This window comes from Columba livia, chromosome 11, assembly GCF_036013475.1.
Source record: "Columba livia isolate bColLiv1 breed racing homer chromosome 11, bColLiv1.pat.W.v2, whole genome shotgun sequence".
Classification (NCBI taxonomy): Eukaryota; Metazoa; Chordata; class Aves; order Columbiformes; family Columbidae; genus Columba; species Columba livia.
In genome coordinates, this window is record NC_088612.1 from 3,012,435 (window position 1) to 3,026,091 (window position 13,657).

Sequence of the window (13,657 nt, forward strand, 5' to 3'; positions counted from 1 at the left end):
TGAAAAAACAGTTTTAGGCTTAGAATGGCCTTCGAAGGTAGGAGGGGGGAGTGGGGAATTGCATTATACAATATGCTGTAAAATCTTAGGTTTTCAAACTTTGACTTGAGTTTATAGAATTGGCAATTAGGAAAAAATCTTAATATCCTAGTATTGGTATAAAATGGGAAAAATTGAACCGAGTTGGCAAATTTGACCTTAAAAATAACCAAAAGATAACCAAAAAAAGTGGAAAATCTTGCTTGAAGCAAGTCTTGTGCAGTGACTAACTGGAAATTGCCATTTTTTTTCCCCAGAAACCATCTGTTATGTCACTAGTGAATGCAGGAACCAGTTAGTCATTTTAAATGTGCTGGTTAGGCGCTGCTCCAATTGAATTATTGTGTGATCAAAGTAATGTTTGTGTCCTCACATCCCACAAACTTAACTACAGTTGAATCTCTGTGAACTCTTAATAACGATAAGAATTTCAGCGTTAGTGTGAGTGGTGATAGTGGTCACGTTCACATCCAAATGGGGAATTTCCCACGGGTTTGACGGCACAGACTGTAGCGAACAATGAAAAGAACCTTTTCTATTCATTCTGCTTCCTGTGAGCAAATATTCTATTCCTCGTTGTGTGTAACAAAATCCTTCCAAGTGCAAGGTAGCTATAACAAAAATGTATTTATCGACAGCAATATTTACCCTACCTGTAATTCATTATCACCTCTCTTATTCTAGTTCCGAACAGGACCTGCTGTTTGTTCTCTTCTGCACAGAACGAGAGACGGACATGATGAAACTATCAGCTTTGAGCGAAGGCGTAGGGTTTATGTCACATGGAATATTTATTGTGTAGTTTAGCTCTGGAAACATTGTTAAAAGTATTGCTCCTTATTTGCTGTTCCAAATTGGAATCATAAATGTAATTAGCTACCAGCTTTCTTTGAATAGATGTCCATATATTGATGTATGGGTTACTTGTAATGAGCTAGAATCACAGTTTTTGAGAATTCTGAGCTCTTTTTGAGTTGGTCCTGTGGTTGATGCCCGTCCCTTCTCAACTTCCTTGTTCCCTTTTTTGACATTTACAGTAAAGCCAAGAGAGGTTCATAAATTGACATTAAGTGTAGAGGGCAGCTGGTTATTTTTTCCCCCAATATTTCCAGAGAAATGCGAGATAAAGCAGATGAATATGCATCTAATATGTTTTTTTCTGCACTACTTGCACTTCCCTCAATGCCGTTTTTTATTTCGGTATATTAATCTGATGTACATGTATCGGAGCATCTTTGTCATATCTATGAAACAGCTCTTTCTCAAGTATCTAATCACAGCAGAAACTAGGAAAGTTTTTCACACTCTTCTGTAGAAAGTGTGCAGTGGAGAAAGACTTAACAACTTCCTAGAATAATGAAAGCGTTTAGGCTGCATTATATTCCCTGAGGCAGAAAATCAAAGCTGTTCTGACAGCCAGTTGTGTTCTGTGTGATGAGAACAGAGAAACGTGTCTCAGGGTAAGGCTCTGCCCATCTCCAGCAGGGCCAGCCCTCAGCAGGAGCCCAGGGTGAAGCAGAATAGGGCAAACATGTCTTGTACTATGTAATAATTTCTCCTTCTGATGCTTAGTCCGTAAGTCCTATGTGTCTCTTTCCCCAGGGCTGCCTGGTATCAGTGTAGAGCATGTGAGTTCCTTCTGGTGAAGATTGTAAGTGCTCAGTGTTGAGTACAGTGTCAAAGGTTGTGCTGCCAAGGACAGGTCAGGATGCGTGTTCATGTCTGAGAACTGGAATAAGGGGGAATCTACCTGGCTCTTCTCCCAAACCAAAACCAATTCAGATGGAGAACTAGTAGGAATTCTGGAGGTAGAAGGCCAAATCCCAGTGCTTGTGCATCCCGTGCAAAAAAAGCAAGCACAGTGGGGGAAAAGAAGTGTTTTCCCAGCTCAGCAATCTAGGGTGATACCACTGAAGGAACATTACCCTTCAGTATAACCTGGTCTGATCTGGAAGTGCAGGAAATCAACAAAGAGGATCATCGCTCCAGATTGCAGTTCTGGAATTGGCAATAGTTGCAGCGCTTCTAGCAGCAAGGAACTCGCAGCACAGGGACTGAAGACTTGTGGGGATGCAGGTATGCTCTGTTCTTGGGAAACTCAGTCCTACAATTCTTGTGGGGGGAAAGAAAATAAGAGAAAAGAGTCCCTGTTTGTAGTATCAAATTTGTTACGTGCTGGTGCCTTGTTTCAATGACTACTGCTAGTGCAGTAGTTCATCGTGCTGGGGTAACATGACTGCCTTTATTTGGTTTTGGAAGCTCTTGAGCCTTTTCTGACCCACAAGTCTGATGTTAATGTCATATATTCATGACATGGATTGCTGTGAGACTTCCGAAAGATTGTGCTAACCCTTTCCCGTTTTCAAACAGAGGCAGCTCCTCTTAGACATACAGCGTCTTACACATCAAAAGAGCACAGATGAAATCATATGAGAGAGTGCAAGAGCCCCCAGTTGGGAGGAGTTAGATAAACACTCACCAATAACCTGCCTACGTTAAACCTTTTCCAGAATGCGTGAGTCTGAGAGATAAAGGGAACTATAAAGGGTGAAGCAGCTAGCAGGGCACCAGACCAAACTGCCCACAGCTCCTGAAAGGTGGTGGCCCAGATTTGAAGAGGTGCTTTTAGAAGGAACCAGTATGGAGCCTGAGGAGTACAGACGGAGAGGTGAGTGATCCTCTGCTCTTGGAAACAGGTAGAATTTGCTCGCGGAGAACAACTGTTGTAGGGCTGGGAGTGGTACCCAGAAATGGGCTGCATACTCTTTATTTGCACACATGTCCGTGAGACAGATCTGCTGGTGCTGATACAAAAATGTGTCCCACAGCTGAGTTTAAATTAATGGATTTAGAGTCAGTGGATGGCTTAGGCTTTTTGGTCTTACATGTAAAATACTGCGGGAAAACCGCAAAACTATGATTCTGAATAAACTTGTGCTAAGGGATTATGCACAGTGGCTCTTCTCTGGCTGACACCATGAAACTTCAGTGATACCGGCACAGTTCTGGACATGGGGAACATGCTTTAGTTCAAGACAGGAGGAGATTACTTTTTCTCCGCTTTTTAGGCATAGAGCTGTGAAGCTGTTTTCAGAGGATGCAAAAGGGGTATGTTGTAATGACAGGGAAACGTGAGGCATTATGAAAATTTTATTTCCATGAAATGCAGTTTCAGTTAATTTGTAAGCAAGAAAATGTCTGTCCTCTCAGTAATCAAACTCTACTTGTACCATGATTGTATTTTAGAGGTACCTTTGAACTATTCAATGATGACGCTGAAATAACCCTGTGAAGCTGTTTTGTCCCCATGAAGCCTGTTCTAGAAGCCGTGTCTCTACATTGTTAGATGGGACACGCAGGGTGTAGGACAGCTGGTCCCTGTGGCTGTCCGGGGAGCTGTATTCCAAGCTCCCTCTGATGCTAATGACAGATGTGTGAAGTGCTCTTGGTTTTCCCCGCAGTGGCAACTCAAAGCGCTGCTTTGCCTCTTCCAGGGAAAGAGATGGTGGATTATATTTGCCAGTACCTGAGCAATGTGAGAGAGAGACGGGTGACTCCTGATGTGCAGCCAGGTTACATGAGAGCCCAGTTGCCGGATTCTGCCCCAATGGACCCAGACAGCTGGGACAACATCTTTGGAGATATAGAGAAGATTATTATGCCTGGGGTAAGAAAAAAAAGTATAATCATGGGAGGAAAAAGCCATTACTACCTGGGGTGAACACCGCATCCTGGGAATGCACAGGTTCTGCAGAACGTTTATCTAAATAAAATCACCCAAAATGTAGAATAAGTCATGTAGATATTGCGTCCACAGAAGGATTCTGGAGGTTACTGTCGTGTTCCTAACTACCATTTTAGGGGACACGCTGGTTGTAGTTTTGAAGTATTTTGTGCATTAAGAATAACTCATGTTTGCTTAGGGGGAAGCGATGGTTTTCTGACACTGCTGAATTTAGCTTTACAAGGCCTTTCCACCTGCTGAATTGCATCTCAATGTCAGAGATGTGGAAACTCAGGTACAGGAAGGTGAAGCATCTCTTGCCCAAGGTCATGTACATGTAGGACTTGTCTCCTCTTTGAATGTAAAGGTCTACTTCCCATTGTACAAAAATACTGCAGATTCTGCTAAGGGAGTTCATATTACCTAATTAAATATTTCATGTAAGAAGCTGTTTCAAAGTCTGTTTTAAAATTTTCCTTATAGATGTTGGCAGAAACTTGGTGTGATGTAGGAGACGTATTCACATGAAGCATGCTTGCGCTGGTGTCCCACGTAGAAGCTCCTTCAGGTGTATAAAGGAGGCCTATATAATTGTAAATTGCTGGGTGTAGCTAAAGGCAAAGTGTTGTTTGACAAAATGAGCGAGAGCAACTTTGTGGCAAGGATTTCCCATATAAAGATAAATATTTTGATAAATATTTCTGACTCTGTGCAATATTCAAGAGACCATTCTTTCCTGTTCAGAATCTTTGTCTGCCTGTTTAATTCAGATAAATGCTTTTGCTATAATTTGGAATTTATCTAATAACGACACAGTGTTATCATTTGCTAGTGCTGCACTTCTGTTGATAGTATCTCTGTAGCTTTCTGCGAGCAGATCTATAATTGCACGTATTATGTTGCTGTGATCCTTTTGCATCGCTTTAAACAGATGCTAATGACTACATCTCGTGCAGAATTTTGTGACACTTCTAGACTTAACTTGTAGATAATTTTGTTCCAGGTAGTCCATTGGCAAAGCCCACACATGCATGCCTACTTCCCAGCTCTTACTTCCTGGCCTTCGCTCCTTGGAGATATGTTGGCTGATGCAATTAACTGCTTGGGATTCACATGGGTAATTCTTTGTTTGTTTGTTTTTGATATTATTTTCCTGTGCGTATTATGCAGGAGCATAGTCATTCTTTCTTGTTCTGTGAATCAGTATAATTACTTAAAGCAATTGAATGTCATTTGCATAAATGCAAAATGTCACTTGTAGAAATAAATAAGTAGAATATAAAAGAGCAAACATTACCTAGTAGTAAGAGGTCAGGAAAATACACCACTGGAAATGTCTATTTTCTAATTCTTGGCATATCCCACTGTGAACATTGTTCCCTGTCGCCCAGTCTCGGTGGCAAGACTGTTACACAAGCGCTGCAGGCAGTAGAGCAGCCACCACCCCTGGCTGCAGGCTCAGATGGGCTCCATTCCACTTCTCCTGCTCCTTTGAGAGAATGCAGTTCCTATTTTTTTTCTTCTGAAAATAATTGTTTGTTGGCTTGTCCCAGAGTATCTGCAGCAGCTACACAGCACTACTTGGTTATGCCTCTGTGTACCACAGCAGCATTCTGAAGCCGATATTCTCCCCAGTGGTGAAGTTGCCCAGATTTTTAGGTATCAGTCTCTATGTAAGAAAGCTGTAGAAGCTCATAAACCTGTAAGAAATTGATGGCTATGGTCTCCACGTAGTTGTACCACTGCATACACAGAAACATCCATTTCCACGCCCTCGATCGAGTTTTGATAGATTTCTGTTAAGTTTGCAATGTAAACAGATTCTTTCCTAAGTAGCAAGCTGAACATTGCAGAACAGTTTTCATCTTTGTTTTTTTGCTGCTGTTCAGAAAACCTCTCTAGCTCTCAGTTGGACGACAGATTGCTGCCTTTCTCTTTCGGGATCAAGAGCACCGTACTTGTGTGGTGAATTGCAGTTCCACGGTTTTGTCTTAAATAATAGCTCATTGTGATTTCCTTTTTAAGGACTCTAAAATTATTGATAGTTTAGAAGCTTAACACTGAGGTGATGCTGGTAAGCTGGAGAGAGCATTTCGAGGAGGTTGAGAATCTCTGTATTTGATGTTCCAACTGGTAATGAGCAGGATACCTGGAGCTCTCCCTCCACTGCAACCTTGACATGGAGATCTGGATTACAGAACTCGCTAAACAACATATTTTTTATTTCAATAGCGTTGTGTCCTGTTAGGTATGAGCCATAGTATTACACAGTTAGCTGCTTATATATCCAATGCTACAAAGTTTGTCATCTGCCTTTGTTGCATCTAGGTGAGATTTCTCTCAAGGCAATTAAAAAGTGGTAATAGCTATTAATTAAAAGGTGATATGTGGTTTAAATCCAAGGGTTATACTCCTACTGTGTTTGCAGGACGAGTTGCAATCTGATTCTCTTTGATTTTTTCTAGGCGTCCAGTCCAGCCTGTACAGAACTGGAGATGAATGTGATGGATTGGATGGCTAAAATGCTGGGCCTTCCAGATAAATTCCTGCACCACCATCCCGACAGTGTGGGCGGAGGAGTATTACAGGTAGGGGAGATCACAGGTGGCCTCATCAACATTTTGCTTTCACTCAAGTGAATTTCCCTTTGGGTGACAGTTTTCCTAGAGGCAAAACCAAGATTTGCTCTATAGGTCTGAATACAGACAAATTCCAATTTTATATTACTTTCCCAATTTTAGTATTAAATATGAGTATAGAATGAGAATTGCTATTGCTTTTAGTCCTTATTGTGTTATGATTGAGGAGCAGGTACTGTTGTAGCCTTACTGAGGATAAATGAGTCACATTTGGTTTCTCCAGCCTGTTTCACATCACCAAATTATTCAGTAAAGTGATCCTTACATTGTTAGAGAAGGAATTCTTGTCACTGTCCTTCTGCCAGCAACCCTTAGCCACGCAAAACATTATTTTTCCTTTTTCTCATGTCTATTTTGTGTCTCTGACATTTGCAAGGTCAAGGCCTGAACCTTTACCTCCTTTCATAAGGCCTAAGCAAGTATCCCCTGAAATCAGTGCTGAAGCTCTGCGTTGTTATAAGGAGCTTTTCTCAGGTTTGCAATTTTTATGGGAGATAGTCCAGTTTAGCTGTAGAAGAACAGAAGGAAAATGTGATTTATTTACTCCCCCAGCTCAGTGCTGCACATTAAAAATATACAGCAGTTAAAAGGCTTTGTTTTATGTTGCTGTCCTGGAGAGCTGCTCATCAGCTTGTGACTTTCTGCTGCATCCCAGAAAAGCAGGAGTAGAAATAACACAGGAGTGGGCAGCTGAGCACTGCAATGATTTCAGTAAATCCCTGACAAAAATAGCAATAAAGTAGTAATATGTTGCAATAAATGATCAATGTCTCTGCAGAGCACTGTGAGCGAATCGACGCTGGTTGCGCTGCTAGCAGCACGGAAAAACAAAATTCTGGAAATGAAGATTTCTGAGCCAGACACTGATGAGTCCTCACTCAATTCTCGCCTCGTTGCGTACGCATCTGATCAGGTACGTTCTTATGGTTACAAAGAAAACCGATTTGCTTCTGCTGTCTCACCCAGACCACACAATGTGAACTCACATTCCTGTACCAAGAGGAAAACAGAAACGCCTCACAAGCATGGACAAATCTCTCTAATGTCGCCTTTTGCAGGTGGGGAAACGAAATCAGTGTGAGATGAGGTTTTGCAGGGTCCCAGCAGTTCTCAAGAGACTGTTTCACATCACTCATTTCTGCCCTTCCTTCCTGTTTTTCACAAAGCCTCACTCTAGTGACTAGGTGCTGATCTCATGCTGCTTTGGCTCTGGTTTCTTCACAGCCTTCTTCCACTTGGAGGTAGGCACCTCAGGACGTTACCTCAGTGCCGCTCATGGTTGTGGTCTCCACTCCAGGCCCCTGAGCTTGTTCTTGGAGGAGACATCTACACAGTGCTGTGCCTGCAAACCTGTCATGTCCTCCTGAGCTGAGCCATCATATTCCCCTGTGAGGACTGCACCAGGACAGACACTCATGCTGATTCCCTGTTAGTAAAACTACAGAGGTTTTTTCTTGTGTGGGGTTTTGGTCTACCCCAGCCCAGAAGTAGGCACACTTTAGGCTTTTTTATCTTCTTATGGCAGGGAGGAGGGAATTAACTGAGGCTCACTCATTTCTAGAGGCTCATTTAAGATGTGAGTTTTGATAAATGTCCCTCCAAACTCAAGGTGAGGATGCCTATTAATTACGTTTAAGAGACCAGTACCCAAATAAATGGAGCATATGCATTCATTTGAAGTACAGTGTATTATTTATTTTAGTTATTCACCAAGAAGAAACTTTCAGACTTGTATTCATATGGATTATAATGGGGGCCTTATCTCTGCTTTTCTCGCAACCACTGTCTTTTATAAGGCCATAAGTTATCCCATCTGTTCAACCTCAGAGCTTGCTTTCTTATTGTTTTTCTTTTTTTTAAAGGCACATTCTTCTGTAGAGAAGGCTGGCTTGATTGCTCTTGTGAAGATGAAATTTCTGCCTGTGGATGAGAACTTTTCCCTCAGAGGTGAAACTTTGAAGAAAGCCATTGCAGAAGACAGAAAGAAAGGCCTAGTGCCAGTCTTTGTATGTTCAGCTTTCTGGTTGGGGTGTTGACGTAGTCTTTTACTCATAATGTCATCATAAAATTACATCTGAAACATTTCTTACTGTGTTAAAATACATCAGCTGAAGGTTAAAGTGTGTAAAAGAACTTATATTTTATTGGACAAAAAAATTCAATATCCTTTTGACTGTCTATGATAGCTCTCCACTTTTAAAATGCTATATCCCTTTATTAAAAAAAATGCCATCTTAACAGGTTTGTTTTCTTCTAGGTTTGTGCAACTTTGGGTACAACAGGTGTCTGTGCTTTTGACAATCTCTCAGAGCTGGGTCCAATTTGTAAGTGTCTGTTTTTCCTGGTTTTAGACCATGATAGCACAGAAAGGATGGTATGAGAATTTTTCATGCCAAAACCAAGGAGAGTAGAAACATGAGTTTTTCAGATGTGCATCCAAGATCGGTGGAGTCAGCTCAAGACTGTGCAGTGATTTCTGTAAGATTTGGATTAGGAGGTCAATATACATTCTGTTCAAGATGGATGAAATTTGCCAACTGATAAATCTTTAATGTGGTTATTCAGGGAACACAGACTGCACAGTACAGAGTGCAGTGCTGTTGTAGGATGGATAAATATTTAACCTAGTTTTGAAGGTAGTGTTTGTTAGGGCATCCTTTGTAGCCACCAGTTCAATAAGTAAATTCGACATGGTTGCAGATTCTATTCCAGCATAAATTCTGACAAATAGCTGCTGAAGACCTGTGGCACTTTCTCTTATGTGTCAGAGTGTGGCTTCTATCTCTAGGTCTTTCTTGCTTGCCACCATGTCTTTGTGCAACTGAGTTGTACTGGGGAATATAACTCAGTAAAAAGGCAAGTGAGAGAAATCAAATGTTAAAAAGCCTCACTCATAGGAAATATGGAGCAGTGAACTTTGTTGTAGCGGCCTTCTGATTTCAGCATTATTCTGTATTTTGGGGTTCTAGACCCACGGCTTAGAATAAAACTAGATTGCCAGTTGTTGGTCTTGCTCGCTATTTTGTTGTCAGCCTGTCTACCTCCTGCAAAAACATGAGCCTAATTTTCAGAGAAGGGAGAATAAGTGTGTACTTTGACTACTTATGTCCCTCGCATAACAACAATTTCAATTCCAACAGGCGATGCTGAGGGACTCTGGCTTCATATTGATGCTGCATATGCAGGAACAGCATTTGTATGTCCTGAGTTCCGATTGTTCTTGGATGGAATTGAATATGCAGATTCCTTTACTTTTAACCCTTCTAAATGGATGATGGTCCATTTTGACTGCACCGGATTTTGGTGAGTAAAGGCAAAACACAACACCAAAAGGACAGATAACATGCAAATTGCAAAGTCTTTCTCTGCACAATTATTTGCTAAATACAATTCATTCTACAATTTACAGGGTTAAGGATAAATACAAGTTACATCAAACCTTCAGTGTTAACCCTGTCTACCTCAGACATCCCAACTCAGGAGCTGCTGTTGATTTCATGGTGAGTTGTTATTTGAGGTGATATTTTAAGTTGCCTATAAAATGTTGAGACAGATTGTGAAATGCCTCATACTCTGCAGTGTGCTTAACTTATAGCTGGTCTTATTACATAAAAGCATAAAATCAGTTATACTGAAATCCTAATGCAGATTAAATAATAGAACTTTGAAGTGAGCCCTGGTTACAAAAAATAATCATAAAATTGCTTTCAGAGCTAGATATTGAAGTACTTAAGATTTTTACACAGATGGGGATCCAGCCTTGACTTTTTAGTTAGAAGGGTCATTTCTTCCATTGCATTGCTGAAGTAATTCCTCCTGGTGGCATTTTGTCTGTTTTTTTTGTGTCTCTGATATGTAATAAAAGAGTAAAAGAGTAAGCAACCTAAATACCATGCTCTGAAAGAGCAGTAGAATGAATTACATTTTTCTTCAGATTAAAGTATTCATAGGAGACCTAAGAGGCATTTCACTTCGTAGCCATCTTACAGCAGATTCCAGTACAGTAAAACAAAAGAATATTCACTGCCAATTGTTTCTGCAATGATCTCACCCTAGTCCTGAAAAGATAATTGTTTTCTTGAAATGAATAGTGCTTTTCACTAGTGTGTGAGCATAGAGGGCGAAAAAATGTATCTGGGTCCCTCTTGTGGTTAAATAGGACCCTGCATGTGATCGTGTTGCTCCCTAGAAGTATTCTTTTACATGTTTTGTCACTCTTTTATGCAGTAGCTGTTACTTCCTGTGGAAGAGTCTACCTCTGGATCAACCCTCGCTCTTTATAGTTGGTTTGGGAAAACATAGTCATAGGAAATCATTTGTGTCAACAGAGCTGAGTGTGAAGCGGCAGCCGTAGCAGCTCGGGGGACGCACCTTCTGCTGGTTTTGCACTCACTGGTACACTCTTGTGTTTCGACAGCACTGGCAAATTCCACTGAGTCGTCGATTTCGTTCTTTGAAGCTGTGGTTCGTGATTCGATCATTTGGGGTGAAAAAGCTTCAAGCTCATGTCCGACATGTATGTGCTTTGACGATGCGGACATCAATGTATTATGTTTGTTTATCGGTAGCTGAGTTTAATAAATTAAGTGATGCAGAGATGAGTAACAGAGCTTGCATGTGGACACTAAGTGCATGCTGGTTTGCTCTCAAGTAATCTGTAAAGATTGACTGTGTAGACAAAACATTTCCTGTACTCTTCTTGGAAGCAATAGGCGATGGAAAGTGAATCGATAAGTCAATGCCTTCTGCACATTACTGAGCTTCCTTTGAGGCATAGTGGCAGCTGTTTGGGAGGCGAGTTCTGATGGATGGCTGAACCCATCGCTGTGAAAATTTACAGGTCTAAGTCTTTGCTGGAGTGTAAATACAAGTGATCATATTGTGGAACAACCGTTGCCACAAGAGAAGGCACATTCTGTTTTCAAACCATCTTCTAGAAAATTCCTATATATAGTCCAGTTGCTCTTGTTCATTGTCAAGGGTTTGGGCAAATAGAGACAGACTTTAAAATTCTTAGCTTTGTTGTTGTTACTCTGTTTGCTGTCATTCATGCATTGGAATGATGTGTTTTAGTAAGGAAGGAAATTCTTTTTAACCACTTAATTTAGTGTCTTACAGTGAGTTGTGATGAACCAAAGCGTAACTACTTTTTTCTTTAATTATAGGGTACTGAAACAGCCAAATTCTTTGAATCCTTGGTTAGGAGTGACCCACTTTTTGAAATTCCTGCCAAGAGACATCTTGGACTGGTTGTATTTCGTCTAAAGGTAAAGATTGGGCCTTTTGCATGCCTTTTTGGAATGAATTGACCACAGCTGATCTCTCCCCAGACTTTAAGAACTGTGAATAAACTTTCATGTAAGAATTTGTAATGCTGAAGTTCTCACGGAGACGTTTGGATGTCACTGGAAATTCTGACTATGGTATTTTTTTTCTTATTCAAACAGGGTCCCAACTGGCTGACAGAAAAACTCCTGAAAGAACTAAGCAGTTCTGGCAAGCTCTTCCTTATTCCAGCAACCATTCATGACAAGTTCATCATTCGCTTTACTGTAACATCTCAGTTCACAACCAGGGAAGATATTCTGCAAGACTGGAACATCATTCAACACACTGCAGCACAGATCGTTAGCCAGAATTACGGGCTGCACTGCATCAATTCTGGTGCTGGGGCAAGAATCCCTAATATGATAGTTAAGCCTAGTTCTGATGCCATTAGTAATGCTTCTCAGCTTTATCTAGATGAAGGGAAACACAAAATACCTTCCAGAAAAACAGAAGTTCAGCCTAAGAAGTTAGCAGAGAGTCCCAGTATGTGTGTGATTAGTCAACAAGTGAAAGGTCAAGGGGATCCTCTAGATGACTGTTTTCCAGAAGATGTCCAAGATGTTACCAAAAACAAGTTAACCTCTTTTTTATTTAGTTATTTATCAGTTCAAGGCAAGAAAAAGACAGCACGTTCCCTTAGCTGCAACAGTGTGCCAATGACTGGCAGTCTTGAGCAATGTAACCCCAAAGCAGCAGCCACTGACAAGAAGGAGTCCCGTGCAAATGCCAAAATTCTTTCCAGGCTGCCTGAAGAGGTGATGATGTTCAAAAAAAGTGCCTTCAAAAAACTAATTAAGTTCTACAGTGTCCCAAGCTTTCCGGAGTGTAGCATTCAGTGTGGCCTTCAGCTGCCTTGTTGTCCTCTGCAAGCCATTGTTTAACGAGAGTCTGGTCCTTATGACGTCTCCAGGTAGAAAGAGAACCAAAGTTTGCTTATTCATATGCAATACTACGTGTTATTTTGTTCAATATGTAAGCAGTGGCAATGATCACTGTGGAAATTCCTGTGCTTTTACTGGTGGAAACCTCGTGTATTTATATATTAAAATGTCAAATAAATCTTGTAGGCACGTAACATGAAACTCTCTGGTTTGTAGCCTGTGGTAAGGAAAATGCTGATTTCGGCCTTATCATTCCTGGTAATGGACAGTTTCTAGCTGGTAAGCTAAAACCACTTTGACAAATATGCTGGCCTCAGTATGTGATAAACAATTTAGTTCTCTATTTGCACCATGAATATATTTTTTTTTAATAGCTTGATTTAAACTCTCTAGACTGAGGATCTGTATGTGTAGTCAATGCCAACATCAGTTCTGAGCTGTGCAAAGAAAAGGGTGTAAGCTCTCTAAGAGATTTTGCTTTATTAGGGGAATTTTAAAACACCCAGAGTTTAGAAACACAGCAGCCCTACCATTCCATCTGTGCTGATCGGTTACAGTGCACAGGAGGCTTCACGCAAGCATGTTTCCCTTGCTGAGCATGCGTGGCCTTTCTCAGCATTACCTAAGGTCCGTACAACACAAATGCACGACAAAGAGAGTAGGAATGATATTCTATCCTTTCTCATCACAGAACTAAAGGATGTTACATAAGAAACGGTCTCTATGCAGCACAGAGACATTGCTACAATGGACAAATGATTTACATATTTTTCAAGAATCACAGTCGTTTTCAGACACCTACAATCACCCCATCTTGAACACAGCGTCCTCGGCCAGATGGACCTCCAGGCTAACCCAGTACAACGATTCTCAAGTTACACAAAAATCTGGTTAATCAGAACAATTTCCATACCTTTCTAAATCAACTAAACTCAGTGTGGTACATGTGTTAAAAAGAGCAGCAAAATTGGTCCCGCTAACCCCTCCCAGTAAAAACAGATCTATTTTATTCAATTCTGTAACATTATTTGCCTTTTTTTTAAATC

At 40.9% G+C, this 13,657-nt stretch overlaps 1 protein-coding gene across 2 annotated transcripts; it reads left to right on the forward strand.

Annotated features, from left to right (window-relative positions):
• The first annotated feature begins 54 nt into the window (after positions 1–54).
• On the forward strand, positions 55–13,390 carry HDC (histidine decarboxylase). 2 transcript variants are annotated; one of them, XM_065075871.1, is made up of 13 exons: positions 55–2,115; positions 2,550–2,707; positions 3,534–3,706; positions 4,767–4,880; positions 6,229–6,351; positions 7,181–7,315; positions 8,265–8,408; positions 8,660–8,726; positions 9,543–9,705; positions 9,812–9,902; positions 10,820–10,918; positions 11,568–11,669; positions 11,850–13,390. In XM_065075871.1, the coding sequence occupies exons 2-13, from the start codon at positions 2,680–2,682 to the stop codon at positions 12,609–12,611; spliced, it is 2,001 nt and encodes a 666-aa protein (XP_064931943.1). In that variant the 5' UTR covers positions 55–2,115; positions 2,550–2,679; the 3' UTR covers positions 12,612–13,390. The 2 variants fall into 2 exon arrangements, with proteins under 2 accessions (XP_064931943.1, XP_064931942.1); XM_065075870.1 differs by having other exon boundaries at positions 55–3,706.
• Positions 13,391–13,657: the final 267 nt, after the last annotated feature.

Coding starts and splice junctions, on each gene's coding strand:
- HDC (XM_065075870.1), top strand. CDS start 3,470: ATGTGTGAAGTGCTCTTGGTTTTCCCCGCAGTGGCAACTCAAAGCGCT. Junction 6,352..7,180: donor TGGGCGGAGGAGTATTACAG/GTAGGGGAGATC, acceptor ATGTCTCTGCAG/AGCACTGTGAGCGAATCGAC. Junction 8,727..9,542: donor CTCAGAGCTGGGTCCAATTT/GTAAGTGTCTGT, acceptor CAATTCCAACAG/GCGATGCTGAGGGACTCTGG.